Source organism: Choloepus didactylus, chromosome 13 (assembly GCF_015220235.1).
Source record: "Choloepus didactylus isolate mChoDid1 chromosome 13, mChoDid1.pri, whole genome shotgun sequence".
In the NCBI taxonomy this organism is placed as follows: domain Eukaryota; kingdom Metazoa; phylum Chordata; class Mammalia; order Pilosa; family Megalonychidae; genus Choloepus; species Choloepus didactylus.
In genome coordinates, this window is record NC_051319.1 from 52,614,546 (window position 1) to 52,628,294 (window position 13,749).

At 36.0% G+C, this 13,749-nt stretch overlaps 2 protein-coding genes across 3 annotated transcripts in view; one reads left to right on the plus strand and one right to left on the minus strand.

Moving 5' to 3' along the window:
* SRP19 (signal recognition particle 19) overlaps nt 1-13,749 on the plus strand; it is a 75,739-nt gene that overhangs the window by 43,493 nt on the left and 18,497 nt on the right. Inside the window, exons 5-6 of one of the 2 annotated variants that reach the window (XM_037801042.1) lie at nt 13,056-13,117; nt 13,270-13,288. In XM_037801042.1, coding sequence (XP_037656970.1) covers nt 13,056-13,075 — 20 coding nt within the window. In that variant the 3' untranslated portion in view covers nt 13,076-13,117; nt 13,270-13,288. Of the gene's footprint in view, nt 1-13,055; nt 13,118-13,269; nt 13,289-13,749 lie in introns of those variants that run through there. The other variant, XM_037801041.1, reaches the window with a different exon arrangement.
* REEP5 (receptor accessory protein 5) overlaps nt 1-13,749 on the minus strand; it is a 66,648-nt gene that overhangs the window by 32,973 nt on the left and 19,926 nt on the right. The window contains exon 3 of the mRNA XM_037801038.1: nt 5,289-5,427. Within this exon, the coding sequence (XP_037656966.1) occupies nt 5,289-5,427 (139 nt within the window). The remainder of the gene's footprint in view (nt 1-5,288; nt 5,428-13,749) is intronic.

Consider the following 13,749-nt stretch of genomic DNA (forward strand, 5'->3'; position numbering starts at 1 on the left):
AGGGATATGCTTTACATGCAGTTAGTGGACTAACCTGGTCAGAACTGAGAGTTAATGCCAGAAAAAAATATATTTTAACACTCACCTCCTGATACACTGCACTGACTTGATCAGAAACAAGTCTTTGGAAGCCTTTGCAATGTAGCTACAAGAATAGTGATGAACTAAATTTAAAAAGAGACTACCTAGCATGCACAAATCACAGCTAAAATCAGAACATGTGAAGGGGAAGATTTCCCTATCTTTTTGCCTCCTACAAAGATTGAGAAATATGCTGTCAGTGGGTGAAACAGCAGAGGTGACAATCTGGATTAGGACTTAAACCTGCCAGAATTTACTCAACCTTGGGATAAAATTAAACCCTGGAAAATGGCTTTAATGGGGACAAATATGAAGTATAAAGATAATCATGGCAGTATTATTTACAATAGCAAGACAGATGTCCTAAATGTCTGTCAACTGGGGAATGGGTAGATTATTAAAGAACTAAGTGAGATATAGAATCATATATACTAACTGAGATATAGAATCATATATACTATGGTCTAAAGCATACATGTATGGTTAAGACCATACACACACACACATAAATACATTCATACACACAAGTACAAATACATACATATACAATTCTATGTATATTTATATAGAGAGACCAATATATTTGCACATGAAAAAAACTGGAAGACTATCCCAAAATGTTAACAATTGTAGGATTACAAATGTTATTTCTTCCCTATCTAAAACACCTCCCAACAAACACACATGAATGTAAATGTTGAGGGCAGGGATGTTGTTTTATTCACCACAGTGTCCTCAAAACCTAGAACAGAATCTGTCACATAAAGGGACTAAATAAATATTTGCTGAATGATACTACTTTTATAATAGAAGGGGGAAAATGGCTTTTTAGTGTTTTTAAATGTTCCCGGTCAAGGACAGACCTCAGCACGCACGATTCACTGTTTCTATTTCATACATTGTATATTATCTTCTCAACTAACCTTTGAGAGCTAACCATTCCTCTTATTTTTCTCCAATCTTACTGGTGGTTTTAAAAACATGGAAAAACTGCCAACATTATTAATTCTGCAAAAGATAAAATATTAGACATGTCCTTACTTGCAGGTCTGTTTTTCACACTCCTTGTTCTCACTGACCTCCTAATGCCACTCAAGTGCAGACTACTAATAGATGCATAGCTATTTTTCTATTAGGGAAGAAAATTTGTTGCAAAGCAATTTCTTAATGTACTCAAAACCCAAATATAAATGATTCAGTGATTATCTCTTATTTTAGATTCTCTACCTTTTGGGGTCTCTATTAGCAGAAGTAATCAGGAGCAGGCTGGAAGGCAGGATTACATTTCAAGCTTGATCAGGTTTCAGAAGTTTGAGGTCATGTATCAGTGTGAGCAGTTCTACTGACAGGGTATGGTTCACTGAAGGAAGCAAGGAGATTCAAAGGAAAAACCAATTTTTTTTTTTCTGTTAGAGACTACTTATAACATCACTACCATTAATAATGGTAATTATTAAGGCTTCAAAATGACTCAAAGTTTAAAATGTCATGCCCAAATTAAAGACTATAAAATATTTTTATAAATGCTAAATGTCTTTAAATAACAAAAACAAAAACTAAGCAATTTTGAAATCTTTAATGAAATCTCCCCATACACCAATTTTCTTTGTTTGGAAAGAAAAACTTTCAGCAGTTTTATAAGGCATTCTGTGATGATTCATTTGAAATTAAAAGGATATATAATGAGCATGTTTTCATTTCACTTTTTAAATTTTTTTAGCTTCATGTCTTTTTTTTCACCATAAATGGTATCATACTGTATGTAATGTTCTACAGCTTTTTATAATTAATGGATTATACAGAACTTTCAGTATCTATATATATGGATCTATTTCATCTCATGTAACAGTATGGATGTACTATTAATTCATTGAACCATTTACCTATTAATGGGCACTTCAGTTGTTTATAATTTTTAGTTATAACAAAAAATGCTGCAATTAATATCATTATGCATCCCTCTGATATACTTGTGAATATTTCCTTAGGACAGACACTCAGAAGTAGAATTGCTAGGGTATCGTTTTTTAAATTGAAAAGAAACTATTAAAGGGCCCCTTAAAAAGACTATTCAAATTTATATCACAGCCAACATCTGTTTCCTCATACATTCACCAATACCAGATATTATCAATCTTTAAATTATATGTCAATTTTAAAAGTAAAATATGGGATTTAACTGCTTTAATTCACATTTCCCAGTTCACTAGTGAGATATTTACTGACCACTCATTTTTTTATCTTCTGTGAAATGTTTATTCTTTGTCTTTTTACTTGCAGAATTTTTGTATATTCTGGGTATGAATTCCTTGTCTGTTGTAAATGTTGTAAACATATTATCTTAGAATGTCATTATTTTAAATTTATGTTGCCCATTGTCTTACTGAAGTTTAATTTTTAAAAATTTTATTTAGCCAAATTGATCAAATCTTTTTCTTTGTGATGTTTGCATTTTGTCTTGCTTCCATACTTAAAAGTTAAAAAACATTAATCCCTTACACTTATTCTAAAACAGGTTTTGGCATAGAAGTCCTGTCCTTGTGAGGCACTAAGGAAAATAGGTGGATCTAACCATGGGCAGTTACTCCCCACCCTTCCTGCTCAACACCTAGAGCTGTGAATTACAGCCCAGGTGTATATAATTCTAATACTGCTCTGAGGGTGGAGGGTCGCAAAGGGTGAAGCCTCAAGCTGAGGAGCTGTTTGGGGGGTAAAGAGTGATTAAATGTGGCTTTCCTGCTGCCTGGGATTCCTACCTTAGACTCATAGTACCCCCTACCCTGAGCCTGGGACTGGCATGGACTTGAGCAAGGCCTTCTTCCATTCCAATGCCTAACAAAGGAGCTGATATTTCTGGTGGAAAATAGAATCACAGGCCAAAATAATAAGATATTTAAGAGTACAGCCATTTCAAAAGAAAAATAACACAATCAACTACAGATTCTGGCAGGAGAAGATATAATAGAACTAACTGACCAAGAATTTTAAATTGGCTTACTAACAATACTAAAAGATATAAAATAAAATACTAACAATATGAAATAAGAATAAGAAAACACAAAAAAGCCAAACAAAAATGCTAAGTATGAAAAATATAATAGTTGAAACAAAGAACATAACATATGGCATAAATAGCAGATTGGATATAATATAACTGTGATGGTTAAATTCAATTTGGCTAGGGTATGGTGTCTAATGGTTTGGTCCAGTGAGCATTGGTCTGCTTGTTACTGTGACGATATTTCATAGGTGGGTTTGCATCCATAATCAGCTGATTCTATGGTTGATAGCATCTACAATCAGCAAGGGAGACTGCCCTCGGCAATGAGAGGAATCCCTTCATCCGATCAGTTAGAGGTCTTAAAGGCCAGAACCAAGGATTTCAGAGATTAGAAAGAATTTCTGCCTCAACTTAAGTCAGCCAGCTTTCCCTGGAGAATTCAGACTTAATTTCAGCATCACCTTTATTGGAGTTCCAGCTTGCAGCCTGCCTTACAAAATTCAGACTTGCCAGCCCCAACAGTGTATGAGCCCATTTCTCTGGATGTAAGTGACTAATTCAAACTGAGGAAAAAACTTGAAAAGTAAGAAATCAGATCGAGTAAATCATCCAGGAAGAAGGAAAGCATAAATAATAAATATATATTTAAACAAATATAAAATAGATTTTTAATAAATTAAAAAACAAAAAAGCTAAGACCAAAGAAAAAACAAAAAATATACATTCAGAATTACCCAGAATTAAAAGTCAAAATAATAACAAGATGGTGGTTGGGGTGAAAGAGACCAAAGAATGAGGGAGCTTACTGAATTTCTTTGGATATAAATATTTAAAGGAAAGGAAACAGAAATGTAGAAAAAGTAGGACAAAATAAGGGTGCTAGAATTGGGTCTGAATATATGTCACAAAACATTAGTTCCAGGGGAAATAAAAAACTGTGCAAGAAAACTACATGATACTATATGGCCCAACTATGGATAGTACTTAGAAAGTCATAATAATGTAAGCAGATAATATATATCTAAGCAAAATTATTATATAGATACATTAGAAGATGCAGTATGGGAAGGCTGCATGTGTGTGGCAGGGATGAGGGACGCAAGAGAGCCAAATCCTTTCTTCCAGCGGGAATCAAGCGCTAATGCATAAAATAGAAAAATCAAAAGGTGGCTAAACAAACATTTATACAGGTAAATGACAAAAAAATCTGCCATAAATGAAATGAAAATGGTTGCTTTTGAAGAGAGAGATATGGGAAGCAAGGACACAGAATGCTGTTTTTCCTCAAAAATCTTAGGGAACTATTTCAGTCCTTAAACTATGTCATGTGTAACTTTTATAAAAATGAATATTAAAAAGTAAAAAGGGAAAGAAGAAAATCCAGAATTCACAAGGGCTAATGTGAATTAGCCAACTCAAAAGCCTGGCTCTATGACCCTGAGGGATCATTTACATCATATGCAGCTATCTGGAAACAGGGCCTTTTCCATGGAAGACAGTTGAGGAATCAACTGAAGGCAGGGGTAAAGAACCATCGCATCAGTTAAAAGGTATGCACTTTTCATTCCCACTCATCTCTGTTATAAGTCAGGCATTGATAGAGGACCAATTAGGAATGACTTTCATTTCAACTTCCTGCTTCCTTTCCTCACTTGTTGGTAACTAAGGTTAGTACTCTGCCAAATGCCAGGTTTGGCAGGGCTGACCCCTGACTACTGCACCTGCCAAAGTCACAAAATGACTTCCTCAGAGAGATAATGCCACATCTTCTTTCTCCAAACCTATATAAGAAATAAGTATTTTTTTCCTCTGGAAACAATGACTCATGCTCACTACTGTGAATAATCAATGGACTGCCAAAATCTGCATTACTTTACATCAAATGTAGACAACACTGCATGAAGATGGGATATTAGAAAACTAACAGCGATGCTTGTGGTAAGTTACAGTACTTGCATTCTTTATTATCAAACATATCTTGAACAAAATTGCTTAGGTTGTTTCCAAAGTACTATACAAAGGAAGTTAGACATGTCAAATTCTGTCATCTTGTTTACAATGTGAGGCAGAGCCACAGATATTTGACATCCAAGCATTTGTTCCTATCCTTGTGTATAGGTCCTGAGTTGGAGTTTATTTTAGTGGTAGGAGACAAAGCAAATATAGATTTGGAAGGGACAGAGCAGTTCAGGAGAAGCCAATGTACCTTCAGCATGTAGTAGAAGGGGAACCATGACAGGAAGAGGTCAGAGAAGAATTCGGCAATGCTGAACACACCATATACTACCCAGTAGGTCAGCCACTGGGTATCATCTTCTTTGTTGGGACTCTCTATGGCTTTAATTCTGAAAGGCAATGCAAAAGAAAGTTGTAATTTAATAAGATCTCAAAGAAACATTGTCAAATATTATACTTCCACAGTCTGTCCTCCAAAGACCAACTGAAAAACTCGGGCAAATTTTTATGTACCATGTCAATAAATCCAAGAGCACAGCATAAAGACACAAAGCAATGTGCAGATATCAGCACAGGCCGTTCTAACTACTTGCTCCCAGTCTTCTGTTCAAAAAAAACCATCAACAGCTGTCACTGTCCTTGGATCTCCACCCTGGCCAGAGCCTCCACCTAGGCCGTAGGAGGTACCACCGGTGACTGGGAACTAGTACAATTCCTACCCCAAGTGGGCTCCAGCTGCTGGGGATGTATCAGGAGGAATTCTCTCATGGTAACTAGGTTCTTATGAACTTTTAATAATTGAGGTACATCATGGGCAAAAACAACCTTTCATCAACTGATCTAGCGACAATTACCATGGAAATAACTAGAACACTGCCTTTCTCTCTTTCTCAATCATAGGGACTTCTCTCATGACTAGGAACAAAGGAACTTATGGAACATAGGTTGGGCGTTTCCCAATATCCATAACATACTTCATAACAAACAGATGAAAACAAACATAATGGTGTCCATTTAGTTCAGACTGTCATTATGTGATCCTCAGGCTATGGTCTTTCATCCCTTCTTCAGTTAATAACATGACTTTTCTGGCACCAACTACTGCTTAAACAACATTCATTTTGCAAATGGATAGAAATAAAATAATCTTTTCCCTCTGAATCACAGAAATTTCTCCCAGTCATGGGAATCTCCTCATTGTAAACTTGAAATTCTATAGTTTGTTTATCTTATCCTAACATATGTCTAGATATTTCTCATAACTGAACTGGACTGAAACAGTAAACTGAAAGAAATCTAAATCTTGTTTAGCCAGTGACATCGGTTAGCTATTGAAAATTCTATCTGTAAAATTGGATCCACAAAGAGAAAGTCAGGCTGCAGAAATAAGCTCAGTCACTCACTAAGAAAGCCAGAGTTAATTAGAAGCAGCTGTGTGTGTTTTAAGAGACACGAACCAAAGGGGGAAAAGTAATTACTGAATGAGATAACTGCTAATGAATAAGGAAGGAGAAGGAGAGGATGAAGTGATAAGTGAATGCTACTTTGAATTTTAAGACTGGACAAAGATTTTCATTTTAAACACAAGAATCATATAAAATAAATTTAAGAGGTGATTATAAAAATAATGGCTATAACATGCAGATTAGGTCTGTTTTAGCTTCCTCAGATAAAAGGTAGCTAATGTAATAGAAGGCTAAAAGAAAAGTGTAGACAAGCATATTAACCAAAGAACTAACACAGTTCACCCTTTATTCTTGACTTGCTTTTCTCCTATGAGTTTTATTTGGTATAGTATGGTTTATCTATTTATGTTTAAGTGGATCTTTTTTAGTTATTGTTATTATAAAAATTTGTTTCTTAGATATTCATCTTGAGGAAAGGATATACATAGTTCTGTTTCACTTAAGGTCTTAGTTTTGTGGACCAAAGCAGTCCATGACTAAACTACGCCACTTCCAAAGGAAGCACCTCTCAGAAAATGTCTGAGAAAACAAACAGCTTTTTTAGAATATGACATAAAAACCTCAAAATGTGGAGTGATGTTAGCCACACAGTGACATAAGACATCACCTGGAAAAGTCTCCCCTCAGAATCCATTAATAAAAGAACAAATCCCACTTGCTTGGAACTCTGGAGGAGGAGAAAGACTGGAGAAGGACTCTACAAATGCTAAATTGAAGAAAAAGAAAAATAATCTCCTAAGATCAGGTAGGAGATTTCCATCTCAGACCCGCCAGTCCAGACCCCTCCCCTTCACTGGGTCCCATGCAGCTTGGGAATTGCACAGAGGCAGAAGGGCCTGAGTCCCTCTTGTATCGGATGCACACTATTAGAGCCAATCACAAGAGGGACCCAGAGCAGATGACAAGCAGCAGAGGAGTGCTGCATACAAAAGGGCACTTAAGGGAGGCGAGGGAAGAGAGTCCATGACAGAACTATTGGCAAGAGGTGCATGGCAAGAGGTGCACACATCGATCCAGTCTCTGTTTGTGGAAACACTTAACACAAAATGGGCCTTTTTTGATTGACCCTCTGTGCCAGTTTGAAAGTATTATGTCCCCCAGAAAAAGCCATATTCTTTGATGCAATCTTGTGGGGCAGACATAATAGTGGGGATTAAGTTGGAATGTTTGGATTAGGTTGTTTGCATGGAGATGCGCCCCACCCAACTGTAGATGATAACTGATGGGATATTTCCATGGAGGCGTGGCCCCACCCTCTTGATCAGTGGAGCCATATAAACGTGCTGACTCAGGGAGTCTGTGAGTGACGTTTTGAAGAGGAGCAAGCTTGCTAGAGAGGAACGTCCTGGAGGAAGCCATTTTGAAACCAGAACTCTGGAGCAGACGCCAGCCATGTGCCTTCCCAGCTAACAGAGGTTTTCCAGATGCCATTGGCCATCCTCCAGTGAAGGTACCCGATTACTGATGTGTTACCTTGGACACTTTATGGCCTTAAGACTGTAACTGTGTAGCCAATAAACCCCCCTTTTTATAAAAGCCAACCCATCTCTGGTGTTTTGCATCCTGCAGCATTAGCAAACTAGAACACCCACCTTTCTGGATTGACCCCATCCCTCCCTAGAGTGGAATACCCTAACAGAAAAGAAACCAGAGGCAAAAAAGCCTCAGAAAAAAAAAAAAAAAAAGGAGGGGGTTGGGTAGACTGAACAGCTGGTAAAACATACATAACAAGTCCCAGAACTGAGAACTGTAAGGAGAAGGGGCACTGAGTAAGAGAAATACTTTAAACTTATTATAGGAGCTAGAGCTAGGGGGAAATTCTGCACAAAAACAAAAAAGAACAGATCAAGATCACCAGAAAAGAAACAGAAGAAAGGAAGCTTTCTCCTGGAGGTGAAACAATTGCACAAAAAGTGCAATCTTAAAAATTGTACCACATATCCAAGGCAAGAATCTGAAGACCTGAGAAAATCTCAACAGTTACACATGGGCTACTCTAAAGATCCAGAATAAGTTGGATCAAGTGTCAAAGAAGAGCCTTGACACAAAGCTAATCAACAATAAAACCCCAAACCAGTGGGAGAAACAACCTTCAGACTTAGCACATCAAAATAAGCAGATGACCAGAAATTAGCAAAAAATTACAAGCCTTACTAAGAAACAGGAAGATAGGACTCAGTCAAGGGAGCCAATAAAAACTTCAGAGCAACTAATCTAAGAAAACAATGTGTAAGCATAATGCAGAACTTGGAAGTTTAAAAACAGACATAAAAGAAATGATGGGGATGAAAGACACAATAGAAGAGATTAAAAATACACTAGAGGAATACAACAGCAGACTTCAACAGGCAGAAGAAAGAATCAATGAGCTAGAAGATAGGACAATCTAAATCTTACAGAAAGAAGAACAGATGGAGAAAAGAATGGAACAAATTGAGCAGTGTTTCAGGGATCTGAATGACAGCACAAAGTACAAAAACATACATGTCATCAGTGTCCCAGAAAGAGAAGAGAAGGGAAAAAGAGCAGAAAAACTAGTTGAGGAAATAATGGCTGAAAATATCCCAACTCTTATGAAGACATAAATGCCCAAGAAGAGCAATGTACTCCAAACAGAATAAATCCTAATAGACCTACTCTAAGACATATTCTAATCAGAATGTCAGGCGCCAAAGATAAAGAGAAAATTCTGAAAGCAACAAGAGAAAAGCAATTTATCAAATACAAGGGATCCTCAATAAAACTATGCTGATTTCTCATCAGAAATCATGGAGGTGAGAAGGTAGTGATATGATATATTTAAAGTACTGAAACAGAAAAGCTGCCAGTCAAAAATTATTTATCTGGCAAAAGTGTCCTTCAAAATCAGGGAGAGATTAACAAATAAACAGAAACTGAGAGAGCCTGTCACCAAAAGACCTGCCCTATGGAAATTACCAAAGAAAGTTCTGAGGTTGAAAGGAAAAGACAGGAGAGAGTGGCTTGAATTAGTGGGAAGAATGAAGATTTTCAGTAATGGTAACTAAAAGGGTAAAAGCAAAACCAAATAGTACTAGATCCTAAATACACAACTCTACTGTTTAATTCCTATAAGAGTAGGAAAACAATTAAATAAGAAATAGTCATATTTCCTGATAGTGGGCACACAAAATATAAAGAGGTAAGATGAGAGAAAACCAACATAAAGAGGGAAAACAGAGGGATATGGAAACAGAGAACAGGTTTGCTAGTGAAGCTAAGTAGAAGTCTTTTCAAATCAGTAGATTATAGATGTAGCTTGTGTAATACGAACTCCAGAGTAACCACAAAGAAAAATATCTGTAAAATATACAGAAACAGAAATGAGAAAGAGATCAGTCAGATACACTACAAAAGATCAATTATACAGAAAAGGAGGCTCCAATAAAGGAAAAGAGAGAAAAAAAGAAGATAAGACATGTAAAAACCAAGGACAAAAGAGCTAAAGTAAGTACTGCCTTTATACTAATAACACTGAATTCTAATGGATTAAATTCCCCAATCAAAAGACACAGAGTGGCAGAATGGATAAAAAAGCATCAACCAACTATATTTTGTTTACAAGAGACTCACCTTAGACTCAAACACACAATTAGGTTGAAAGTGAAAGGATTAAAAAGGATAATGCATGCAAATACTAACCAAAAAAAAAAAGTGTTGTGGGGTAGCTATACTAATATCAGACAAAACAGACTTTAAGTCAAAAGCTGTTACAAGAGACAAAGGAGACTATACATTAATAAAAGGGTCAATCCACCAAGATGAAATAACAATCATAAATATTTATGCACCTAACCACGATGCCCCAAAATACATGAGGCAACACTGGCAAAACTGAAAGGAGAAATAGGCACCTCTACAAAAATAGTTGGAGATTTGATCACTCATAGTTGGAGATCACACTCATAACTAGATAGAACATATACATAGAAGGTCAATAAGGAAACAAAAAACATCAATAATATGATATGTAAACTAGACCTAATAGATATATATAGAACATTGTACCCCCAAACAGCAGGATATACATTCTTCTCAAGTGCATACAGATCATTCTCCAAGACAGACCACATGTTGGGTTACAAAAAAAGTCTCAATAAATTTAAAAAAACTGAAATTATGCAAAGCATATTCTCTGACCATAATAGAAAGAAGCTGGAAATCAGTAACAGGCAGAGAACTGGAAAAATCCACAAATATATGGAAGTCAAATAACATTCTTAAACTATCAGTGCATCACAGAAGAAATTACAAGGGAAATCAGTAAACATCTTGAGAGAAATGAAAATGACAACAAGACAAAACAAAAATTAAGGGATGCTGTGCCAGTTTGAATGTATTATGTCTCCCCAAATGCCATTATCTTTGATGTAATCTTGTGTGGACAGATGTTATCAGTGTTGATTAGATAGTAATTCTTTGAGTGTTTCTGTGGAGATGCACCCCACCCAGCTGTGGGTGATGACTCTGAATGGATAATTTCCATGGAGGTGTTGGCCCACCCATGTGGGGTGGGTCTGAATTAAATTACTGTAGCAATATATAAGACCAGACAGAAGGAGTAAGCTGCTACAGCCAAGAAGGAAACTGAATTCCCAGAAGCTGAGAGAGGAACTGCAGTTTGATGACAGCCGTTGGAAGCAGACTCTTGCTCTGGAGAAGCTGAGCGAGCACAAATATCCCAAGTGTAACTAAAAGTGACATTTTTGAGAAACTGCAGCCTAGAGAGGAACATCCTGGGAGGAAGCCATTTTGAAACCAGAACTTTGGAGCAGACACCAGCCACGTGCCTTCCCAGCTAACAGAGGTTTTCTGGACACCATTGGCCATCCTCCAGTGAAGGTACCCAATTGTGTGTTACCTTGGACACTTTGTGGCCTTAAGACTGTAACTGTGTAACCAAATAAACCCCCTTTTATAAAAGCTGATCCATCTCTGGTGTTTTGCATTCCAGCAGCATTAGCAAACTAGAACAGATGCAAAGGCAGTCCTGAGAAGGAAATTCATAGCCCTAAAGCCTTACATTAGGAAAAAAAAAAAAAAAGGAGCTAAAATCAAAGGCCTAACTGCACCCCTGGAGGAACTAGAGAAAGAACAGCACACTAACCCCAAAGCAAGGAGAAGGAAAGTAAAAGATTAGAGCAGAAATAAACAAAATAGAGAACTAAAAAATAGAAAGCATTAACAAAACCAAAAGTTTTTCTTTGAAAAGATCAGTAAAATTGACAAACCCTTAGCTACAGTGACAAAAAAAAGAGATGTAAATAAATAAAACCAGAAATGAGAGGGAAGACATTAGAACTGACCCCACAAAAATAAAAAGGACCATAAAAGGATATGAATAACACTATGCCAACAAATTAGACAACCTAGATGTAATAGACAAATTTCCAGAAACACACAACCTATACTAACTCAAGAAGAAACAGAAGATCTCAGCAGATCAATTACAAGTAAAAGACTGAATCAGTCATCAAAAACCTCCTAATAAAGAAAGCTCAGAACCACAGATGAATTCTACCAAACATTCCATGAAGAATTAATACCAATCCTGCTCAAACTCTTTCAAAAATTGAACAGGAGGGAACAGTCCCTAAAACTCATTCTATGAGGCCAACATCACCCAGATACCAAAGCCAGATAAAGACACTACAAGAAAAGAAAATTACGGGCCAATTTCTGTATGAATATAGATGCAAAAATCCTCAACAAAATACTTGCAAATCAAATGCAACAGCACATTAAAAGAATTATACACCATGATCAAGTAGGCTATATCCCTGGTATGCAAGGGCAGTTCAACATAAGAAAATTAACTAATGTAATATACCACATTAAAAAAATGAAGGGGGGAAAAAAACCCACATCATCTCAATTGATGCAGAAAAGGCATTTAACAAAATCCAGCATCCTTTCCTGATAAAACCACTTAGAAAAGTAGGAATAGAAGGTAACTTCCTCAACATGATAAAGGGCATATTTGAAAAACCCACAGCTAACATCGTACTCAATGGGGAAAGACTGAAAGCTTTCCCTTTCTGGAACAAGACAAGTGTGCCAACTGTCACCACTGTTATTCAACATTGTACTGGAAGTCCTAGCCAGAGCAGTTAGACAAAAAAAAAAAAAAAAGAAATAGCAGTCATCCAAATCAGAAAGGAAGAAGCAAAACTTTCACTATTTGCAGATAACATGATCCCATATATAGGAAGTCCAGAAAAATCTACCACAAAGCCACTACAACTAATAAACCAATTCAGCAAAATGGCAGGGTAAAAGGTCAGCATCCAAAAATCAGTAGTGTTTCTGTTGATGCCACATGCATAAGTTTTCCTTCTTTAAAATATACTAGTGGTTTTATATGCTTTACTCTTAAAGAAATGATCTATGCAATGCAGGGGGTCAAATAGTTTCCTGACATGTTAAGGCTCAATTTTAATGTGTCAAATTGCCCTTTTCATAAAGCCAGTGAAGATTAATATTGGGTGGGTAGTTAAAGAATTCAGTTTTATTTATTTTTATCTGTGTTTCAGGGCCATGCATGCATGGGTAAGAAACTGTCAGTGAAAGGGGAATTTATTTGACAATAATCCAGGTAAGTATATTTTTATTTGTATTTTTAGTTACTGCCCCTTAATTATGGAGCAATACTCTTTGTGTTAATTTAAGGTACATTTTTACATTTTCTCTGGATAGAGAGTTTTTTTTTTTCATGCTTGATTAAAGCATTTATTTTTTTCTTTCTAGGCTATGTCTATAAACAGTTACAGGAAACATCAAATTATTTTTGTTTTGTTTAATTTTTTTTTTGGTAGGTTATCCAGGGATGTTTTGGTTATTTGGCATTGTATTAAAATATTTGACATCTAAAATCTTTGGCATTGCAGATGATGTGAATGCATTTTTTGCTTATACTTCAATGACTTCATAAAAAAAATCAAATACTGAACTATTTGAGTTATTAAAATGTGAATGTTTAAACCAAATTCCAGAATGAAGTCTGCCCACTTATTATTTTATCTGTTTACTATAAAATAAAGTAAATGTGACTGGAAAAAAAAATCAGTAGTATTTCTATATACCAGTAATGAGCAACCTGAAGAGGAAATCAAGAAAAAAAATCCCATTTAAAATAGCAACTAAAAGAATCAAATATCTAGGAATAAATTTAATCAAGGATGTAAAGGACATAGAAAACTACAAAACTTTGCTAAAAAAAAAAAATCT